Here is a 19,777-nt window from a genome sequence, read left to right on the forward strand (position 1 = left end):
TGGGGCCACTTCTGAGGTTATGCTTGTTGAGCTTCCAGTCTTCCTAGCTGGGGAAGACAGGAAGCCTGCCTTTCACATGGAGAGGGAATGAATGAAGATGCTGTCGTGTCTACACACGGCACACTCCTGACGTGGAGGGGTTAAGCCTGTGCATCTCACCACGAAGTGGCAAGCTGCAGAGTGGTTCCTAGGGTGAATTTTAAAAGTCCTCAGGATGGTACCCATTTATGGATAAGTAAACATCAGAATTAAAAATAGATGGGAATAGTCAGTGCACACTCGCGAGGCAGGTGCCCTTTCTGGGATGGAGGGTGGTGGGATGGGGTGAGGGGTCAGCAAGGCACACACCCCGTGGAAGGCATCCGAAGTCTTCTGTCACTGGAATGTGCTTCGAGACCGAGTGAATATTCACTGTTGGTGTTTCTGGGTCATGGGAACTTGAGTGTTGTCCTGGTACACTGCACTCTTCTGGAACATGAAGAGCCTCTCATATGAACCACAGCAAAATAGTTCCTCATGCTTAGCAGTGGCCATGGTGAGCCCATTAGGAAGATGAAGATGGATGGAAAGATTTGTTGTCATAGATACTGATGTCTTTAGCTGTGCTCAGCTGCAGACTGGTTCAGGGTCATCTGCACGGGACCCTTGTCCCTACAAAGGCAGGCGGCATCCTTCTGTCTGCTGGGCCCCTGCCCTCCCTCCTGGGTCATCCTGCACCACGTTGATGAAGGAAAGTTTCCACTTACCCAGATCGGGAGCTCCAGGGGGCACGGACTCCGTGTCTTATCTGTTTGTACCCCTGCAGCCCATGGCTGGCATCTCCTAAGATGCCCGTAAATGTGACATTGAATGAGGAAGGGTGGCTGTGTGCCTTTCCCATCTCTAACGAGGGCTTTAGTCCTTCACTCCTCCTGTTCGGGAAGCACCCAGATGGCACCACAGGATTCTGCGTACTCAGAGGGAAGGGCACCGGGGAAGCCTCTTGGACTATGGCCCACACAGCAGTCCCGTTGACTCCCTGCCTCTGTCACTCCTGTGATCCGCGCGTGACCCTGTGTGTCACTGCAGCGCACGGGGTGCCTGAACCACACTAGGCAGTGTGCCTGGACTCTTGGGGTTCCCGGGTGGTGGGAGCTGTAAACAGCCTGGAGGTGGTAGGGGGCGGGGGGCAGTTCTTTGAGCGTAGTTTTGGGCATCTGAATATGGCTGTGTGAGCGGTAAATGTTGGTTCTAAAGTGTGTGTGTTTGGGTTCTCCAGAGACACCCCTGACCTTAGCCGCTCAGCTGGACAACTCTGTGGAGGTCATCAAAGCTCTCAGAAATGGCGGGGCTCACCTGGACTTCCGTGCCAAAGACGGGATGACCGCCCTGCACAAAGCTGCGCGAGCGAGGAACCAGGTTGCCCTGAAGGTAAACCCAGGCCCATCTTACGTGGGTGCCGCCCCCTGCTCTGTCTGATCCCTGGCAGCTGCCCCATCCCATCCCTGCAGTGTCCATCCTAGGGGGTCCGTGCGCAGTGTCCGGCCCACCTTAGGGGGTCCGTGCGCAGTGTCCGGCCCACCTTAGGGGGTCCGTGCGCAGTGTCCGGCCCACCTTAGGGGGTCCGTGAGCAGTGTCCGGCCCACCGTAGGGGGTCTGTGCACAGTGTTCCGGCCGGAGCTTGGAAGTGAAGCCAGGTTTCAGGTTTTCCTGTTCTCTCTCCTGGGTGTCGATGCTTTGAGAATTCGTGGTTCCCAAGAAGTCATCTTTCACCTTCTATTCAGTCAAGGGACTTGTGTTTTCAACCCATAAGGCCAGTGCTGAACCCCAGCCCCATCCACAGGGAGACTCACGATCATGAGAGCAGCACCAAGCAGGTGGTGTTAAGCCATTCCTGAGAATCCGCCCCCATGAGCCATCACCTCCCACCAGGCCCCACCTCCAGCACTGGGGGTTACGATTTAAATTGAGATTTGGGTGGGGACGCAGAGCCACACCGTACCCGTTGGCTTCCTCGGAAATCAGGAGCGTTCTTGAGGATGCGATGCTTGCTAGGTTTGCCACCGTCAGTGTGCAGATTGAGGTGGTTTTCCACTGGGCGTGTAGGTTAAACCATGTACCTTTTCTCTCTTCAGCACATGTTGCCGTCACTACGGCACAGAATGTTGGCCAGGCCGAGGATGGGTCTGAGTGCTGCAGGTCTCCTCATCTGAACAACAGTCTGCCCTGCATTTCTGGGCACTGTTTGCTGCTTCAGAACTAGAAATGTTACTGTTTAAAGTTATGCCCCCTCACTTTTTTTTTTTTTTTTTTTTTGAGACTGAGTTTCGCTCTTGTTGCCCAGGCTGGAGTGCCATGGTGCAATCTCAGCTCACTGCAACCTCCACCTCCCAGGTTCAAGCGATTCTCCTGCCTCAGCCTCCCAAGTAGCTGGGATTACAGACGCCTGCCACCATGCCGGCTATTTTTTTGTATTTTTCATAGAGATGGGGTTTTGCCATGTTGGCCAGGCTGGTCTTGAACTCCTGACCTTTGGTGATCTGCCTGCCTCAGCCTCCCAAAGTGCTGGGATTACAGGTGTGAGCCACTGCGCCCAGCCAAGTTATACTCTTCTTAATTCTGGGGAGCCCAGGAGAAGCACTGGGTACTCAGGGTGTGGGTTGCCTTGGCCTGTGGGAGGGTGGTCCTGGTGCTTCTTTCTTGATTGCCTCACTCTGCAAAAGGGGTCATGAGACCCAATAACAACAGATTTTGATTTTTTTTCCTAGACTCTTTTAGAGCTTGGTGCATCCCCGGATTATAAAGACAGTTACGGCCTCACCCCCCTGTATCACACGGCCATCGTCGGAGGTGATCCCTACTGCTGCGAGCTTCTCCTGCACGAACACGCCACTGTGTGCTGCAAAGATGAGAACGGCTGGCACGAGATCCACCAGGTACGTGGGCCTGCTCCTCCACTCTGTCGTACCCACGAACCGACCTTCCCTTCTCCTCCGATCCCCCAGATGATCAGGGCAGCCCGAAGGTTAGATCCTACCTTCGGGTATTTTGTTTAGTTTGCCCATAGTTCCTAAAAATATGTGAATTGAAAATTATTTTAAAACGTGAATACCAGTATTTGAAAACAGACACATTTGCATAGAAATAGACAAATAGACATTTCTGACTTCTCTGGAGAAACCGGGAGATTAGGCAAGGCTACTGAGTTTCTGCACAGCAGGAGTGCCCGGCAGTTATGAGGTAGACGCCGCCTTCCTAGAAGCCCTGCGCTTTCCAGGTTCCCACCGTCCTGACAGGGCAGGATACCAGAAAGCACTGGTGTTTTAGCACCAGTGTTTGCTGAGTACAGGTGAACCCCAGGAAGGCCTGATTTGCATGCACAAGGGGCATGTTTTTCAGGTCCCACCTTGCAACAGTTGGATTAGGAGATAGGTCAACTGTGGTCTTGGCAAGAAACAGACTTTTACCTGTTATCTGCAGTGAAAAGTCTTTACCTGATCAGGTAGAGGTGTGGACGGGGTTAAAGGCTGAGGCCCCCACAGAAGAGCAGTCTTGGGGAGCCATCAGCACCTGTGAGCTGACGGGCAGGGAGAGGAGATGGTGCTCCCGGGAGCAGGAGAGCCAGGGCTGGGGAGGGAGGGGGCCCCCAGGCCCATGTCAGGAAGGACTCAGGGAAGGAACGCCTGCCTCTCTTCTCTTGGCTGAGCCCTGCCAGAGTCGGAGGACAGTGAGGGAGCTCAGTGGTGCAGGCTGGAGGCCAGGGTCTCCAGGCAGAGGGCTGAGGTGGGTCATGGAGAGTTGATGGGGCCCGTCTACCCAGGAGGTCAAGAGGAGGCTCTGGAATAGCAAGGGGAGGTCAAGGATAGAGGGCTCTGAGCTGGTTTCTTGCTTGGTCCTCTGCACAGTGACTGCCATGGCTTCTCCAGCTACCTGTGTGTTCTCGGCCATCGCCACCTTGCACACCTGTAAGGGAGGTTATGCACTCTGCCCACTGTGGTCAGAGTGGGCAGTGGGGGTGCCAGCAGGCCCCACCCTCCCTGGGCTTTCCTTGTGCTAGGTCAGTTCTGGTTGATCTTCGGCCCTGCAGGCTGAAGAAGCCCCTGCTCCCCCCGAGGTGTGAGTAGGGATCTGTGCAGCTGCTCAGGGTAGCCCCAGGCCCACACCCAGGCCGGAGCTCTCGGGAGCAGGAGCAGTAATGACCGGTCTTTGGAAGTCCTCTTCCGTGCATCCGCCGTGAGATTTCTTGTCGTTCTTGTGCTCTTATTCGTGAAAAAGGAAAATAATTTTCCCCTGTGATCATTAATGTTATGTGTCAACTTGGCTAGGCTGTAGCTCCTAAATATTTGATCAAACAATATTTTGGAAGTTGCTAAGAAGGTGTTTTTTAAGGTGGGATTAACATTTGAGTCAGAGGACTGTGAGTTAAGCTGATGACTCTCCAAATGTGGGTGGGCCCCATCCAATCAGTTGAAGCCCTTACGAGAAAAAACAGAGATCCCAAGAGAGAAGGAATTCTGCTGGAAAAAGACTCCAGATTCCCACTGAACTCTGCCCTGGATCTCCAGCCTGCACTGCAGGTTTCAGACTTACATTTTCCATGACTGCATGAGCCAACTCTTTAAAATATTTCCATCTTTAATTTTTATGTGTCTATTTTAAACTTTAAACTTTTAAAAATTCTCTGTGTGTGTATACATATGTAACATATAAGTGTATACATGTACAAACACACACACAGGTTGTGTTTCTCTGGAGAACACTGGCTGATACCCTCTGAATGTAGAAACAGCAGGACACACACACACACACACACACACTCACACACAGGTTGTGTTTCTATGGAGAACCCTGGCCGATACACCCTGAATGTAGAAGCAGCAGGACATGGACACACACACACACACACACACACACACACACACACACAGAGGTTCTATTTCCCTGGAGAACCCTGGCTGATACACCCTGAATGTAGAAGCAGCAAGACATGGACACACACACACACACACACAGGTTCTGTTTCTATGGACAACCCTGGCTAATACACCCTGAATGTAGAAGCAGCAGGACACACACACACACACACACACACACACACACACAGGTTCTGTTTCTCTGGAGAGCCCTGGCTGATACACCTGGAATGTAGAAGCAGCAGGGCACACACACACACACACACACACAGGTTGTGTTTCTCCGGAGAACCCTGGCTGATACACCCTGAATGTAGAAGCAGCAGGACATGGACACACTCACACACACACACAGAGACACACACACACAGGTTCTGTTTCTATGGACAACCCTGGCTAATACACCCTGAATGTAGAAGCAGCAGGACACACACACACACACACACAGAGGTTCTGTTTCTCTGGAGAACCCTGACTGATACACCTGGAATGTAGAAGCAGCAGGGCATGGACACACTCACACACACACAGAGAGACACACACATAGAGGTTCTGTTTCTATGGACAACCTTGGCTAATACACCCTGAATGTAGAAGTAGCAAGACACATACGTGTCCACACACACACACTATTTCTCTGGAGAACCCTGGCTGATACAGCCTGAATGTAGAAGCAGCAGGACACACACACACACACACAGACACACACACACACGTTGTGTTTCTCTGGAGAACCCTGGCTGATACACCTGGAATGTAGAAGCAGCAGGACACACACACACACACACACACACACGCACACACGCACAGGTTCTGTTTTTCTGGAGAGGCCTGGCTGATACACCCTGAATGTAGAAGCAGCAGGTGACATACACACACACACTCACACACATACACACATTGTGTTTCTCTGGAGAGCCCTGGCTGATAACACCTGAATGTAGAAGCAGCAGGGGAATTCTTGCAGAGCACTGGGGAGCTTTTTGGGTTGGGGGAGCTGCTTCCCCGCCTCAGTCTCCTGCCCTGCCCTTGCTTTTTCCCTGGATTAAACTTGCCAGTGTTTCTGTCCTTGCTCCTTCTTTCTTCCTCCCCTTGACCTCTTCTCCCTTTGTCAACCAACAGTTCCAGCCTCAGATGGCCCTGCCATCCCTCGGCTGTGTGTCAGGCCTGGCCCTTCTAAGCCTCTCCACAGCATCTGACCCTGGCCATGCTCATTCCCCTGGCACCCTCCTCATTTGTGTCTGAGCTGTTTCAGGGGGTCCCCAAGAGATCTCCCGGCCTGAGCCTGACCACACTCGCCTCTTCATGCCTGACCCACTTCCAGGCATTCTGGCTGCACCGCAGACCCCACCTACTGCCAGTGCTCATTCAGCCACAGACGTCGTCTGCTGGGTGTGATCCTCAGCGACGTGTCTCAGTGTCCTGAACACACAGCCTGCAGCAGTGAACAGAAATGCCTGATGCAAGCCCCTGGTGTTCCCTTGTGGGGAAACCAGATGTGAGACAGAAAGACTAACATAAATTACACACACACACATACACGTACATACAGGTCCACGTGTGTGTGGACATGCTTCTGAGCAGGCCTGACAGTGTTCTGTGTTTCTGGGCACTGGTGCCTCTTGGGCTCACGCCGTGGCCATGCAGACACTCATGCCCGGAGACACGGCTCCGTTCCTCTGCCCATCTCCTCTCCTTGCTGCGCTTGGCTGTCAGCTCTGTGCTGGTGTTTTCAAGACCAGGCCCGTCCACACGGTGTGAGCTTCGGCTCCTGTTGAGGATGTGGAAGAGGCAGTTCCCGAAGGAGAATCCCGCCTGTGTTGGGAGCTGTCCCAAGCTTCCAAGGTGACCTGCTTGGAAAAGGGCAGTTCCTGGGACTGCCAAAGCTCTAATGAGCTTCGTTTTTAAAACTGACTAGGCTGATTTGAGGTCAAGGTCAAGTTCAGCATGAGGGGAAGCTCCTGATGGGGTGGTGCAGTCACACACGAGACATTTCCACCAGCAGACGTGGCTGGGCGAGGGGTGGGAGTCGTGGCACCCTGAGCACCCACGTCCTTCTCGAGTCTCACAAGGTCTCTGCCTAACAGCTGCTGGCCCCAGGGGACAAGACTGAGTTGTGAGTCTCTAAGAGACATGGATGTTGGGGACGTCCCTCCTGCCTGGCCAAATGGAGAATGAGTTATGTGTCTTGTTCTCAGTCAACTCTAAGTCGGTGATTCACATGAACAGAACTCATTTGATGTCACTGGACGACACCATGGAACCCACTCGCTGTTGCTTCTGTATTTAGGGGTGATAGGGTTCTCCAGAGAAACAGAACCAATAGAGTGTGCACATGTGTGCGTGTGTGTGTGTGTACAGATACAGAATTTTTTTAAATAGTGTTTTTGAGGAATTGGCTCATGCGATCGTGAAGCTGCAAGTCCAAAATCTGCAGGGCAGGCTGGAGACCCGGGAAGAGTTGATCCCGCTGCATGGAATCCTGTTCGTCTCTGGCGGAATGTTTTCCTCCTCAGGGGACCTCAGTCCCCTTTTCCCCTTCAAGAGTTGAAGGCTCTTGAGGCCTTCAGCTGATTGGATGGGGCCCACCCACATTATGGAGAATCATCAACTCAGTTGACTGATTTTGAGAGCAGTCACTGACTTCATGAAGACGGGAGCGCGCCCGGAAGAGGAACATTTAAATTCACGTTTCCTTTAGTGAATGAGCCCCTCCAGGCACAGGACAGAGGCTTTGTAAAAACAGTCAAGTGTGGCTGGGCGTGGTGGCTCACACCTGTAATCCCAGCACTTTGGGAGGCTGAGGCAGGTGGATTACCTGAGGCCAGGAGTTCGAGACCAGCCTGGCCAACATGGTGAAACCCCGTCTCTACTAAAAATACAAAAAGTAGCCAAGTGTGGTGGTGCACACCCGTAATTCCAGCTACTCGGGCGGCTGAGGCATGAAAATTGCTTGAACCCGGCAGGCACAGGTTGTAGTGAGCCGATATCATGCCACTGCACTCCAGCTTGGACAACAAGAGCGAAACTCCAAAACACACATACACACACACACACACACACACACACACACACACACAGAAAACCCAGCTAAATGCGTATGGGACCCGAAGCTCGCTTGTTCTCTATGAGAATGCCTGCTTGAATTAGTGTTTTCCAGACGTGTGTCCTCCCTTTAGACATCAGTGCTCTGGTTGCGTTGCTGTTTGCTTTTCAAGCTCTGAAAGTGTGAGCGCAGGCTAAAACCTCCTTAAACGTGGAGTAGTTCACAGAGCCCCAAATCTAGCCACCAGCCCTTTGGCCAGAATAGCCGCCGTGTCTCAATTTTCGGGATTCTTGGAGATCTGTCCTTTCCCCTCCCATGCCCCTCCCTGTTTCCTTTTTCCTGCCCTCTCTCCCAACCAGGCAAATGTCTCCAGGCCCATCTCTCCAGCTGGCCCTGGGATGGAGGTGACGGTGGAGGCTGGCAGGAGCCCTGGTCATTAGTCACTCACTGCAGCTCTCAGCTGTGACTCCTGGCCTGCCAGGGGCTGGGTTCCGTCCCTGAGGGCCTTCACTTACATTCAGAGCCTGGCCGTCCCAGTGCCACCTGGCCACCTCGGTCCCACGACCTGCGCCTGTGCAGCTGCACTGGTACCTTGGAGGCATGAGCTCCAGGGCGGTGCACCTGCTCCGGCCTCAGCTTGGAAAATGCAGAGCAGAGTTTGGAAAGCCAGCCGGGTGCGTTCACTGCCCTCTGGTGGTGTGCTGGCTATTCAAGAAAGACTAGGAAACCCATTTTCTCCTCTGCTAAAGAATCTTGGTGATGATGTGAAGAACTTTGCCTTTGCGAGCCTCCTCTCGTTCATCTGCAGGGCCCTTGTGCCTATCAGATGATAAGGGACGGAGCAGATAAGGGATGGGTGCGGGTGCCCTGCACGGGCCTGCAGGAGCAGCGGACAGCGCCGTCTGCCTCCCAGATCATCCTCATCAGCGCTCACATTTACCCTGCCACGTGGCCCAGTAAATGCCACAGCGCAGGTCTCAAGTCTGTCTTTAGCAGAGTCTCTTCCTTCTCAGGGGACCTCAGTCTTAAGGCCTTCAACGGATTGGATGGGACCCATTCCACATTATGGAGAATCATCTGCTTAACTCCAAGTCTACTGATATTTATGTTTATATTTATATTTGAGATGGAGTCTCACTCTGTTACCTGAGACCTAGGGTGGAGTGAGGTGATCTTGGCCCACTGTAGCCTCTGCCTCCCAGGTACACACGATTCTCTTGCCTCAGTAGCTGGATTACAGGCGTGCGCCACCACGCCCAGCTAATTTTGTATTTTTAGTAGAGACAGGGGTCACCATGTTGGCCAGGCTGGTCTCAAACTCCTGACCTCAAGTGATCTGCCTGCCTCAACCTCTCAAAGTGCTGGGATTACAGGAGTGAGCCACCGCGCCTAGCCCAAAGTCTACTGATTTTGAGAGCCGTCATTGACATCATTAAGACAGGAACACTCCTGGAAGAGGAACGTTTAATTTCAGATTTCCTTTAATGAACGAACCCTTCCAGGTACATGACAGAGTCTTCTCTTTGTAAAAATGGCCAACTGTGTATAGGACCCATAGCAATTTGGGAGCATTCATTGTCCTGAGCTGCTTTAATTGCACTGTGATTCTATATCCTCAGAGCTGGTTACTTCTCATTGCTGTTTCTCATATGAGTTCACAGGCCCAGAGAGGGCAGGTAACTTGCCCAAGGCCATGGAGCAAGCAGTTGGCTGAGCTGGGATTGCTCCCAGCCTGTCTCATCCCAGAAACCTGGTTCTCTGTGCTGCCTGTAGGGTTCTCACATCCAAACTACTCACAGCACGTCTGTGGCAGAACAAATTACAGGGGCAGGTGGGTTTTCCTGGACTCACTGGGCCGTGCCTGGCTCTGCGCTCTCGGGAGAAGCACCTCTGAGCTCTCAGGCTGATGGACCCTGCATTTAAAGTGTATGTCTCCGTTCTAGCACCTGGAGAATGGACAGCCCTGTCCCAGGGTTCTGGCTGTTCATGCTGTGGGAGAGCCTGCGTGGCCACAGCCAGGCCTGGTCACAGCTGCTACAGGTGCACTCCAGAGTTCCCCAGGCCACTGCTTTCCCGTCATGGTCTCAGGCTGGGTGCATGTGGCCTAAGGACGCATTTCAGATCCACCTTCCACTTCATGCAGTGGGGATATGCCCCGTCCCCACAGGCTGATGTTAGAAGAGCCCTTTTTGAGCTCAGGCTGTCTGCAAATGATCTTAAAAGTTGTTATTCAAATTACCCTTTTTTTTTTTTGGATTACCAAAAAAATACCCTTGCATCATGGAAATCTTGGAAAATACAAAGAAGTATAAAGAAGCAAGTTAAGAAACACTCCAATGCATTCCCACAACCCAGAGACGTCAGGGATCAGATTTGGGGGTATTCATTCCGTATTTTTAATTGCTGAAGACTTTTACATCCACCATGCAACGTCACAGCACGGTGGCCCTGGCCAGAGGGGGTGTGGTCCTAGAGAGGACGCCGCTTGGCAAGGGATCCAGATGCTGTGTTTCCACGTGCTGAACTCTGGTGCCTGCCTAGGGGCAGAGCCTGGCTCCCTCCCTCCCTCTCTGAGTTTGACTCGGTATCTTTGGGATGAGGGAATCTCCTCCTCATGCTGTCTGTTGGCCATACTCTGGCTTGGGTGTTATGCAGCCTGGGGTTGCAAACCCACCTCATCACTCACTGGGTCACCCAGCGGTGCCCCACCCTCTCTGGGCTTGTGTGCTAATCCCTCAGGTTGGCTGAGTAATAATTTGCAGAGCTCTGGAGACAGCTAATGACAGAATTCACGTGAGGCACTTTCTGCAGTGCCCAGCACAGACCAGGTACTCAATAAATGTCCGCATCATTATTGTCATCATCTGTCCCCACATCATCATCCTCATTATCATGTGGCCACGTCCGACATCATCATTAGAAGTAATGCATTAGGCTGGTCAGCATTAGAAATAATACGTTAGGCTGGGCACAGGGGCTCACACTATAGTCCCAGCACTTTGGGAGACTGAGGCAGGCAGATCACTTGAACCTAGGAGTTCAAAAGCAGCCCAGCCAACAGGGCAAAACTTGTCTCTACCAAAAATACAAAAATTAGCGGGGTGTGGTGACACGTACCTGTAATCCCAGCTACTTGGGAGGCTGAGGTGGGAGGATCACCCGAGCCCGGAGGTGGAGGCTGCAGTGAGTCAAGATCGTGCCACTGCACTCCATCCAGCCTGGGCAATCATAATGAGAGCCTGTTTCAGAAGGGGGAAAAAAAAAAACTAAACAATCCGTTGTATTCAGAGAGTGCCAACCACATCTGCTCCCAGCCCCTCGTTTGATTTTCCCCCATCGTGAGATGGGTATGGCATCAGTCTGAATGTTGTTACTGGCTCCTATTTGTTATTTATCGCATTTAAATGAAGAGTGTCAGCTTTAAAGAGAGTTTCGGGCCACAGTGACTTCTCCCCTCCTCCTGCTCCAGGCTGCCCCCTGCGCATCCCTGGCCGGATGCCCTCAGCTCTCGAGCCTCTCCGGGCCCCATGGCGAGGGGACGGGCCCCTGATCCTCCCAGGCCTGTGGGAGGTTCTCTGCTGGAGCCCCACGTTATGTCGTTCTGGGTCCAAGCATTCTGGTTACCGTCCTGCCAGGGTGGGACTGTGTGCAGCCCGGCGTGAGCTGCATGGTAGAGATGGGAGTCAATGTTTGACTGAAAAGTCAGCATTTAGGATGGGATGGAGCCACATGGGGTGTGGTCTTCCTTCAGATTGAGATTTTTCTAGTGTACAGTGGCTCCCACCGTGTCCAGGCACTGAGGTAATCACTGTCCATCTAGGTGCTGAGGTGACTGCTGTGTCCAGGCCCCAAGGTGACCATTGCCTAGACGCTGAGATGACCACTGTTCAGGCACCGCAGTGACCCTGTGTCCAAGCCTGGGCTTGGTCACAGAAAGCGCAATGCCAGGTAGCACAGGAAGGACCAGTGTGAACAGCGGCCAGGTGGAGAGCCCGGGAGCTCCACAGTGCCAGCCGGGGGTGGCTTATTCTGGCCAGGGGAGGTGGGGGCTGTGTTAGAGCCAGGCTGTGGTGCTGGCAGGTACTGCCACCCTCAGATCTGGGCAGGTGGCATGCGCTGACCCCGGGCGGGGAGGAGGTGTCGTGAACAGGGTTCTGCCCCTTGGTGCTGGCATGTGCTTGGCAGCCTTGGAACTGTGGCCGAGCCTCACTGTGGGACGTGGGTGCTGGCAGGAACTGCACCTTTCCAGATGAACACCTCCAGGGTGTGAGAGTCTGGGGTCCCTGCCAGGTGGCAGGACTGGAGCGTGGGAGCCCCTCCCCATGTCACTCTGGCCCCAGGGCTTAGTGTCTGCCCCTGGGCATGAGTGGCCGAGCCTCTGTGGCCCCGGTGTCTAGAGCTGCAGCAGTGAGCCGTGTTTCGGGGGATCTGCTCTGAATTGACCTGGGAGGTCAGTTCCGTATTCTGAGCCCCTCTTGCCTGGCAAGGTTCTGTTTGGAGAAGGAAGAGAGGCATCCTCTCTCTGAGCCTCCAGAGGGAATGAGGACCCTTGAGTATGAAGACCCCGAGACCAGCACTCCACGCTCTGCACTTCGGCAGGTCCTCTGTCCTGCCCTCCTGACATAGGTGGCATCTTTAAGAGACTTCATTTTTCCAAAAATCACATGAGAGCAATGGGCTCCATGGGGAAGATGGGCAAGGGCTGTAGCTTTATGTGGGAATGCCAGTCATCTCTCCTTTTGGAATTGTAGCGTGACGTCCTTTGTCTGTGATCATTTCAGGCTGAACAGCACACATTAGTAGACCCAAAGAGATTGTGTTCGCTGCATAGGGCTGCCACCACAAAGCTCCTCAAACAGTAGACATCATCTCACAGTTCTGGAGGCTGGAGTCTGAGATGAAGGTGTCCAGGGCTGGTTCCTCCTGAGGCCTCTCTTCTTGGCTTGCAGACACTGCCTTTTCCCTGCGTCCTCACAGGGTCATCCCCCTGTGTGTCTGTGTCCCCAGCTCCTCTTCTTATAAGGATACCAGGCAGACGGGATTAGGGGCCCCCAATGGCCTCATTTTAACTTAATTGCCTCTCGAAAGACCCTCTTCACATACAACCCCACGTGGAGGTGCTGGTGGTGGGGACTCCAATGCATGAATGCCATAGGGATGCAGTCCAGCCCGCAACACCAACAAAACCGAACTAGCCGCTTGTGGTTTGCATCACAGCCCGTCCACTGCCTGCGTTCCTGCATTCATTCAGGTGCCTTGGCCTCCTCGACTGCTGGGCCAGGAGGAAGACCAGAGCCAGCCTTTGAAAACCGTGGTATGCGGGGCCACGGAGCAGCCAGTGGCTCAGGCCAGGCGAGGGGGTTTGCCTGTATTTGGACAAGACGTTGTTTCTCTACTGACGGGCAGCCCGCTTCCTGACCCAGTGAGAGCTGACATGATGTGACTCTTGGTTGTGTGAGCTGTGGTGTCTCCACCTCATGTTACAAGGCATATGCTTTGGGAGAAATGCCTAAGTGTGGTTGCGAACAATTCTGTTTGGGGCACAGAGCCAAGCAGAAGTGGTAGGGGGTTCGTCTCAGCCGACCTGTGCTGCTTCCCTGCAGAGAGAGCAGTGACCTCCCCGCCGCTCCGTTTGCTGTGCTGGGCGTTGTACAACCCCAGGTGGCGCCGTTCCTCCTGCCATAGTTTGAGGTCCTGTAGATGTCTCACCAGTGTCCAGCAGGTGGCAGTAAAGGGCTTGAAGGAAGCAGCCCCCTTTTTTCTAATTCACACCAAGTCTTGTGGTTGCACAGGGGCGGGTGGGACACCAGGCATCGCTGGGCAAACAGAGTCTCGAGGGGAGCCATCTCCAGGTGCCCCTGCCCAGATCTCAGCAGGAGATTCAGAGGCAACAGACGTAGGTGGAGCCTCCCACACATGCATTTTCCAAAAAGCACCTCAGGAGAATGGGAGCAGGTGTCAAGGGCAGTGTTTTGTCTTTCGTTCCATTACTCTCCATCCTCCTGTCACCCTCTCAGCTGTCTCTCAACAGCCAGAGGCCAGACACCCTTTTCAAAATAAGAAAAGGGGGTTAGTGTTGCTTCTCTTGGGGGAGGATGAACTCCTTCCTTTAACGCTTTCGTAGCTTTCAGTATCTTTGTGTCAAGCAAGTGCCTCCCTCCCTCCCTCCCTCCCTCCCTCCCTCCCTCCCTTCCTTCCTTCCTTCTTTATTTATTTATTATTTATTTTTGAGATGGAGTCTCGCTCTGTCGCCCAGGCTGGAGTGCAGTGGTACAATCTTGGCTCACTGCAAGCTCCAGCTCCCGCTCCCGGGTTCATGCCATTCTCCCACCTCAGCCTCCCAAGTAGCTGGGATGACAGGCGCCTACCACCACACCTGGCTAATTTTTTGTATTTTTTAGTAGAGATGGGGTTTCACCGTGTTAGCCAGGGTGGTCTCAATCTCCTGACCTCGTGATCCACCCATCTCGGACTCTCAAAGTGCTGGGATTACAGGCGTGACCCACCGTGCCTGGCCGATTCTTTATTTTTTTATTTATGAGACGGAGTCTTGCTTTGTCGCCCAGGCTGGAGTGCAGTGGCACCATCTCAGCTCACTGCAACCTCCACCTTCCGGGTTCACGCCATTCTCCTGCCTCAGCCTCCTGAGTAGCTGGGATTACAGGCACCCACCACCATGCCCGGCTAATTTTTTGTGTTTTTGGTAGAGACGGGGTTTCACCGTGTTAGCCAGGATGGTCTCAATCTCCTGACCTCATGATCCACCCATGCTGGCCTCCCAAAGTGCTGGGATTACAGGCATGACCCACTGCACCCAGCCTATTACTTTCTTTTTAAAATTGTAAATGACTATTTCCATTTCCAGCTTATAGAAGAGTTGCAAGAATAGTACAAGGAACTCCCATATGCCCTCCACGCGGAGAGCACATTTGAGTGGTGCTGGTGTCGCAGTAACGTCCCTGATAGAAGAGGATCCAGCCTGGGACCCTGCGTGGAGCCTGTCCATCTGGGAGACTTCCTCTGGCTTCCCTTAATTCCCATGGCTGTGACCGTTTTGAAGATTTTGGGGTGGTCATTTTGTTGGGTTTGCTCGGTGTTTGCTCGTGATGGGATCCAGCGTGTGCATTTGGCAGGAATGCCTTAGAAAGGATGCTGTGCTGTCAGCATCACGTTCTCACAGAGACACGTGGGGACCATTCATCTGGTGCTCACCGTGAAGGTCATGCTGACCACCTGGTCAGGTGGGGTCTGCTGATTTTCTCCTCTTTTGATGCAGGGCAGGCGAGACCCAAAAAGGGGGCTTAGCCCGGGAGGACTCTTGGCTTCACCCAGCAAAGAATTCAAGGGCAGGATGGCGATGTTGGCAACCTTTATTGAAGCAGCTGTGAACAGCAGCAGAGCCTGCTCCTTGCAGAGCAGGGCTGCCCCAGAGGCAGTGTGCCCAGAGCAGCAGCTCAGAGGCCATACTGCACTCACATTTATACCCACTTTTAATTACATGCAAATTATGGGACAGGTTCTGCAGGAATTGCCAGGAAAAGGGTGGTAGCTTCTGAGTCATCAGGCCATTGCCAGGGAAGGGGGTGGTAACGGCTGGGTGTTGCCGTTGGCAACAGTAAACTGATGTGGCACACGGATGGGCGTGTCTTATGGAAAGCTGCTTCTGCCCTGCCCTGTGTTAGCTAGTCCTCCGTTTGGTCCGTTGTCTGAGTCCCACCTCCTGCCTTACTTTGCTCCTTTGTAATTAATAGATCTTTTTTGGTGATCTTTGAGGCTGTGCAAAAATCTGTTTTCTCATACCCCTTTTGCCTGACAGTTCTGGCATCCATTGGCCTTTCTTGCCAGAATTATTGCTATCATGGTTGCTAAATGGAGATTTTTTTTTAATCCTACAATTGCTTCTACATTTATTAGCTGGCTTTCTGTTGTAAAGAAAAGCTTTCTCTTCTTGTTTGTTTATTCATATATTTACAAGGCAGACTTGCAGAGTTCTCTTTATTCAGGAGGTAATAATCCATTATTATTATCCCAGTTTTAGCTGGTGGGTGCCCCTCAGGATGGCTCCTGTGTCCTCGGGACACAGCTCCATTGATTATTTTTTTTTAAACCATTTTCTTCATTTCTGGCACAACAAGGTATTTCAGGCTCACCTTGCTCTTTTCCTGCCTCAGGAATCAGCTGTTTCTCCAAGGAGCCTGGTTCTTTTTAGTGTGGTGTGGTATTTAGAAGCCAAGGTGCAGGTGCTTGGGGTGCTGATGGCTGCTGGGCTATTCCTGTCCCCCACCCTCTCAGTAGGCAGAGTTAGGGATGGGTAGGCACGTGGGCATCCACATTTTAATTTTCATTAGTCTGTGTATTAAAATTTGTGAGTTCCTACTGATAATCCCATTCCAAGCCAACGCCACAAGGCATGTTCTCATTTTCTCCTGTAGTGTATTTGTAACTTTCTTCTTTGACAGTGAGAGCCCAGCTCCCATTCCCCTTCTTGAATGTCCTTGTGTGTGCAGAGTCCTGCGTGCAGCCATCTGTGGACCCGTCTGCCCACTATCTGGCTTGGATCCCCCTCACCCCCTTGCATGGCAGCTGCATCTCCTCAGCAGGAGTGAGCTCCGTGCCTCAACCACCAGGGGTTAAAACAGAAAGAAGAGACTAGCTGAAATGATGCTTGAAAAAAAAAATTACTGCTAGTGCTAAGACTGTGGGATTCTGGGTGACTTTTGGTTTTTGTTTAGCACTTTTCTGTATTTCCCGGGTTTGTGTGTTATAAAGCAATGGATGTGGGAAAAGTGGAAAATGGAAGCATGCTCTTGGGAATACGCCTACGAGACGTCCGCCTGGAGTCAGCGGCTCCGTTTTCATCTCTTCCTGTTGAGCCTATTTTGCCCTTGCAAGGAAAGAGTGCTCTGGCACCATCTGACTGATGGAACTTACAAGCTCATAAATTCAGATTAACTGGGGGAAGGGGAATAATGAGTGTGGATTAATTGTTCAGTGTCTTTATGCTAACATTAGTTGTCTTTATTGACCACAGAGCAATTAAATTAAGCTGTAACAAAGTGTTGCCTCCCAGAAGTCCTTTGGGGAGTGCCAAATAGCCAGGGATCCTTTAGTTTCAGGAACGCAAATCTCAATGCAAATGGGTGGGTGAGGGGAGGGAATTATGCCTAATCGTTATGTCCCTGAAATTCCAGGGTCAGTTGTAGCCTAGAGGGACTCAGACAGTGTCATCTTGGCTTTGTGCATGTCTCTTCCTGTCTCCCCTCTTTCTCTTTCTTTCCTTTCTTCCTCTCCCTGCCCCCGTCACACTTCCTTTCTGTGTTGAGGGTCCCAGCAGCTCCAGGGCTCTGTCACTTTTCTGCTCCCCACTCTGGAAGAAAGAAAGAACTTTTCCCCCATTAGTTCTGGTGAATGTTCTAGCTTGGGACATGGCAGCTTCTCTGAGGTCGCATGGGCGTCCCTTACTGTGCCTGGGGAGATGGAACCTGATGGCTCCTGCCTGTGTTCTGTGCCTCTGCAGGAGCAGGGTGGGGAGGCCTTTCCCAGACCTCTGAGAGTGGAGCTGGGGTAGCCCCCAAAGGCAAACGCAGTTCCCAGAAGAAGGGGCTGTGGGGCCGGGCAGGTGACAGGAACGAGGGATCTACTTCATAAATTAATGAGATTTGTGGGAGGCACAGCAGTGGTAAATGGAATTTTCTTTTTTTAACACCTCATCCAATTAATAGTTTCAATATCCTCCCTGTCATCTTTCCTCACCTTACTGAGGTGTAGCTCTTTCTCATGGACCCTGAGAAGGTGAAATTCACCTCTATCTGTCTCAATTAGCAGTAGAGCAGGATTCATGAGAACCCCTTCCTGGGCTACCACGGCGCCTGCTGCTCTCAGCATCCCTTGACTGCCTGCCCTTGGCGGGGCTCATGTCTTTCCCTCCCGACCCTGGGGGTGAGATGTGTTAGGTCAGGACCCACTTTTCTCCAGGTCCAAGATTGTGGCCACAATGCCGAGCAGTGCGTGGCTGGACAGAGGGCCCTCGTCACCTGCACGGGGACCTCCCTGGCCCCTGTGAGCTTGGGTGGGGAGGGGCTGCGCTGGCTGGCTCAGTGCCCGGCCTCGTGTGAGGCCCTGTGGGGTTCTTTGTCCCACGTGATTCTCGTCTGAACCCTGCGAGGGTTGAGGGTTGTTCCTGCCTACCGATGAGAATGCACGTAGGTGCCGAGGCGAAAGTTCTGACAAATGGTTCAGGCCTGGGTCTGTTTGACCCCCGGGCCCTGATGGTTCATAAGCCGCACATGTTGTAGTTCTCAGAGAGAAGTTGGTCATACTGCAGGGCTGCCCTACCCCTGCGTCCTGCAACTTACTTAGGAGCTGGACTGCATTAAAGCCATCGTGGGGCCGTCCATCGCACGTAGAAGGACAGGGCTCACTCCTGTGGATACAGCGCAGGGAAGAGGCGACGAAGGCCGCTCCTGGCCATCTCGTGCCGCCTCCTTGGAAGGGGGAGCTTGGGTAACCGAGGCCAGGGCGGAGCCTTCTGGTTTGCATCTCGTGGAGCGGGGCACTGAGGTTGAGAGAAAGACATCCTGCACCTCTAGGCTCTAGACCCCTGGATCAGGATGGAAGGAACTTTGGGGCTCCTTCCCAGACCCTCTGTCTCACAGCTGAGCACCAGTCCCCAGTCCCACCATGAAGGTTGTTCTCCCCGATCCACAGCCAGGGGTCTGGCGGTGCTTGCTGACGTCTTTGGAACCCTTGCCCAGATGGTGGGTGGGGGGTTGGGGTCCGCCCAGGCCCTGCCCTGCCTTGGGGTTCTGGTGGAGCTCCAACCCAACAACCAATAGGTAACATCTGAAAAATTGTAACCCATAGTACTCAGCCTATGAGGAACTGGGGGAGGGACCTGTGCATTGAAGGATAAGCCGAGTGGCTGGTGTACTTTGTGTGTGCATGCGGCTGTCATGGCGGAGGGTTCCTGATTCACAGCCTGGGTTCTGCGTTTCAGGCCTGCAGGTATGGGCACGTGCAGCACCTGGAGCACCTGCTGTTCTACGGGGCAGACATGAGTGCCCAGAACGCCTCGGGGAACACGGCCTTGCACATCTGCGCCCTCTACAACCAGGTGAGTGCTGGGCATGCCCAAAGGAAATAATGGGGACAGAGGTCCATTTCCAAAACAGGGTGCCTTAGATTAGCTTAGGTCAGCAAACTACTAAAGAAACGAAATATACTAAGCCCCTGCTTAAATAGCCAATGCCTGCTTGTCAGCCTCTGCCCCTTAGTTGCCCTCACCCAAACCAAAAAAGTTTAAGATGAAAGTTTACTAGCCTGCAAAATAGCTCGCTTTGTCTGTTCTTACCAGCCTGCCCAGCTACATGGGTCTTGAGTTAAATACTTAAAAAGCCCTTAAGCTAACTAAAATTGCAACACATTGTGGGCTGCAACAAAATGCAGCAAAGAAGTCCTTAAAAATAACACCCAAAGCTCCAACCCAACAACCAATAGGCAACATCTGGAAAAATCGTAACCCATAGTACTCAGCCTATGAGGAACTGGGGGAGGGACCTGTGCACTGAGGGGTACACTGCTTGTTGAAGCGGTGCTGGGTGTGCCTGCCCATCAGACACCTGATCTTACAAGACCATCAGTAAGAGTCTCACTTTCGCTGTTCTCCGGGTCTCTCAGTCCATTCTTTGGGTTTAAATGGGTAAGTTTGTTTCTCACATGCAGCCCAGTCAGCCCTAATCCTGGGGGACACCGGGAAGGCCTTGAAGGGGGCTTCCCAGGTCATCCTCACCTGCTGCCTCGGTGGGAACTGTTACCCTGTTGTAGAAGGGAGGAAACAGAG

The 19,777-nt window shown here is 52.8% G+C and overlaps 1 protein-coding gene across 6 annotated transcripts in view; it reads left to right on the top strand.

Moving 5' to 3' along the window:
* Positions 1-19,777, top strand: part of SHANK2 (SH3 and multiple ankyrin repeat domains 2) — a 662,741-nt gene that overhangs the window by 131,506 nt on the left and 511,458 nt on the right. For 5 of the 6 annotated variants that reach the window (XM_037998869.2, XM_073008675.1, XM_073008685.1 and 2 more), the window contains exons 7-9: positions 1,259-1,410; positions 2,748-2,915; positions 18,935-19,051. In XM_037998869.2, coding sequence (XP_037854797.1) covers positions 1,259-1,410; positions 2,748-2,915; positions 18,935-19,051 — 437 coding nt within the window. Of the gene's footprint in view, positions 1-1,158; positions 1,411-2,747; positions 2,916-18,934; positions 19,052-19,777 lie in introns of those variants that run through there. The other variant, XM_073008830.1, reaches the window with a different exon arrangement.

The sequence above is a fragment of the Chlorocebus sabaeus genome, chromosome 1, assembly GCF_047675955.1.
Source record: "Chlorocebus sabaeus isolate Y175 chromosome 1, mChlSab1.0.hap1, whole genome shotgun sequence".
Classification (NCBI taxonomy): Eukaryota; Metazoa; Chordata; class Mammalia; order Primates; family Cercopithecidae; genus Chlorocebus; species Chlorocebus sabaeus.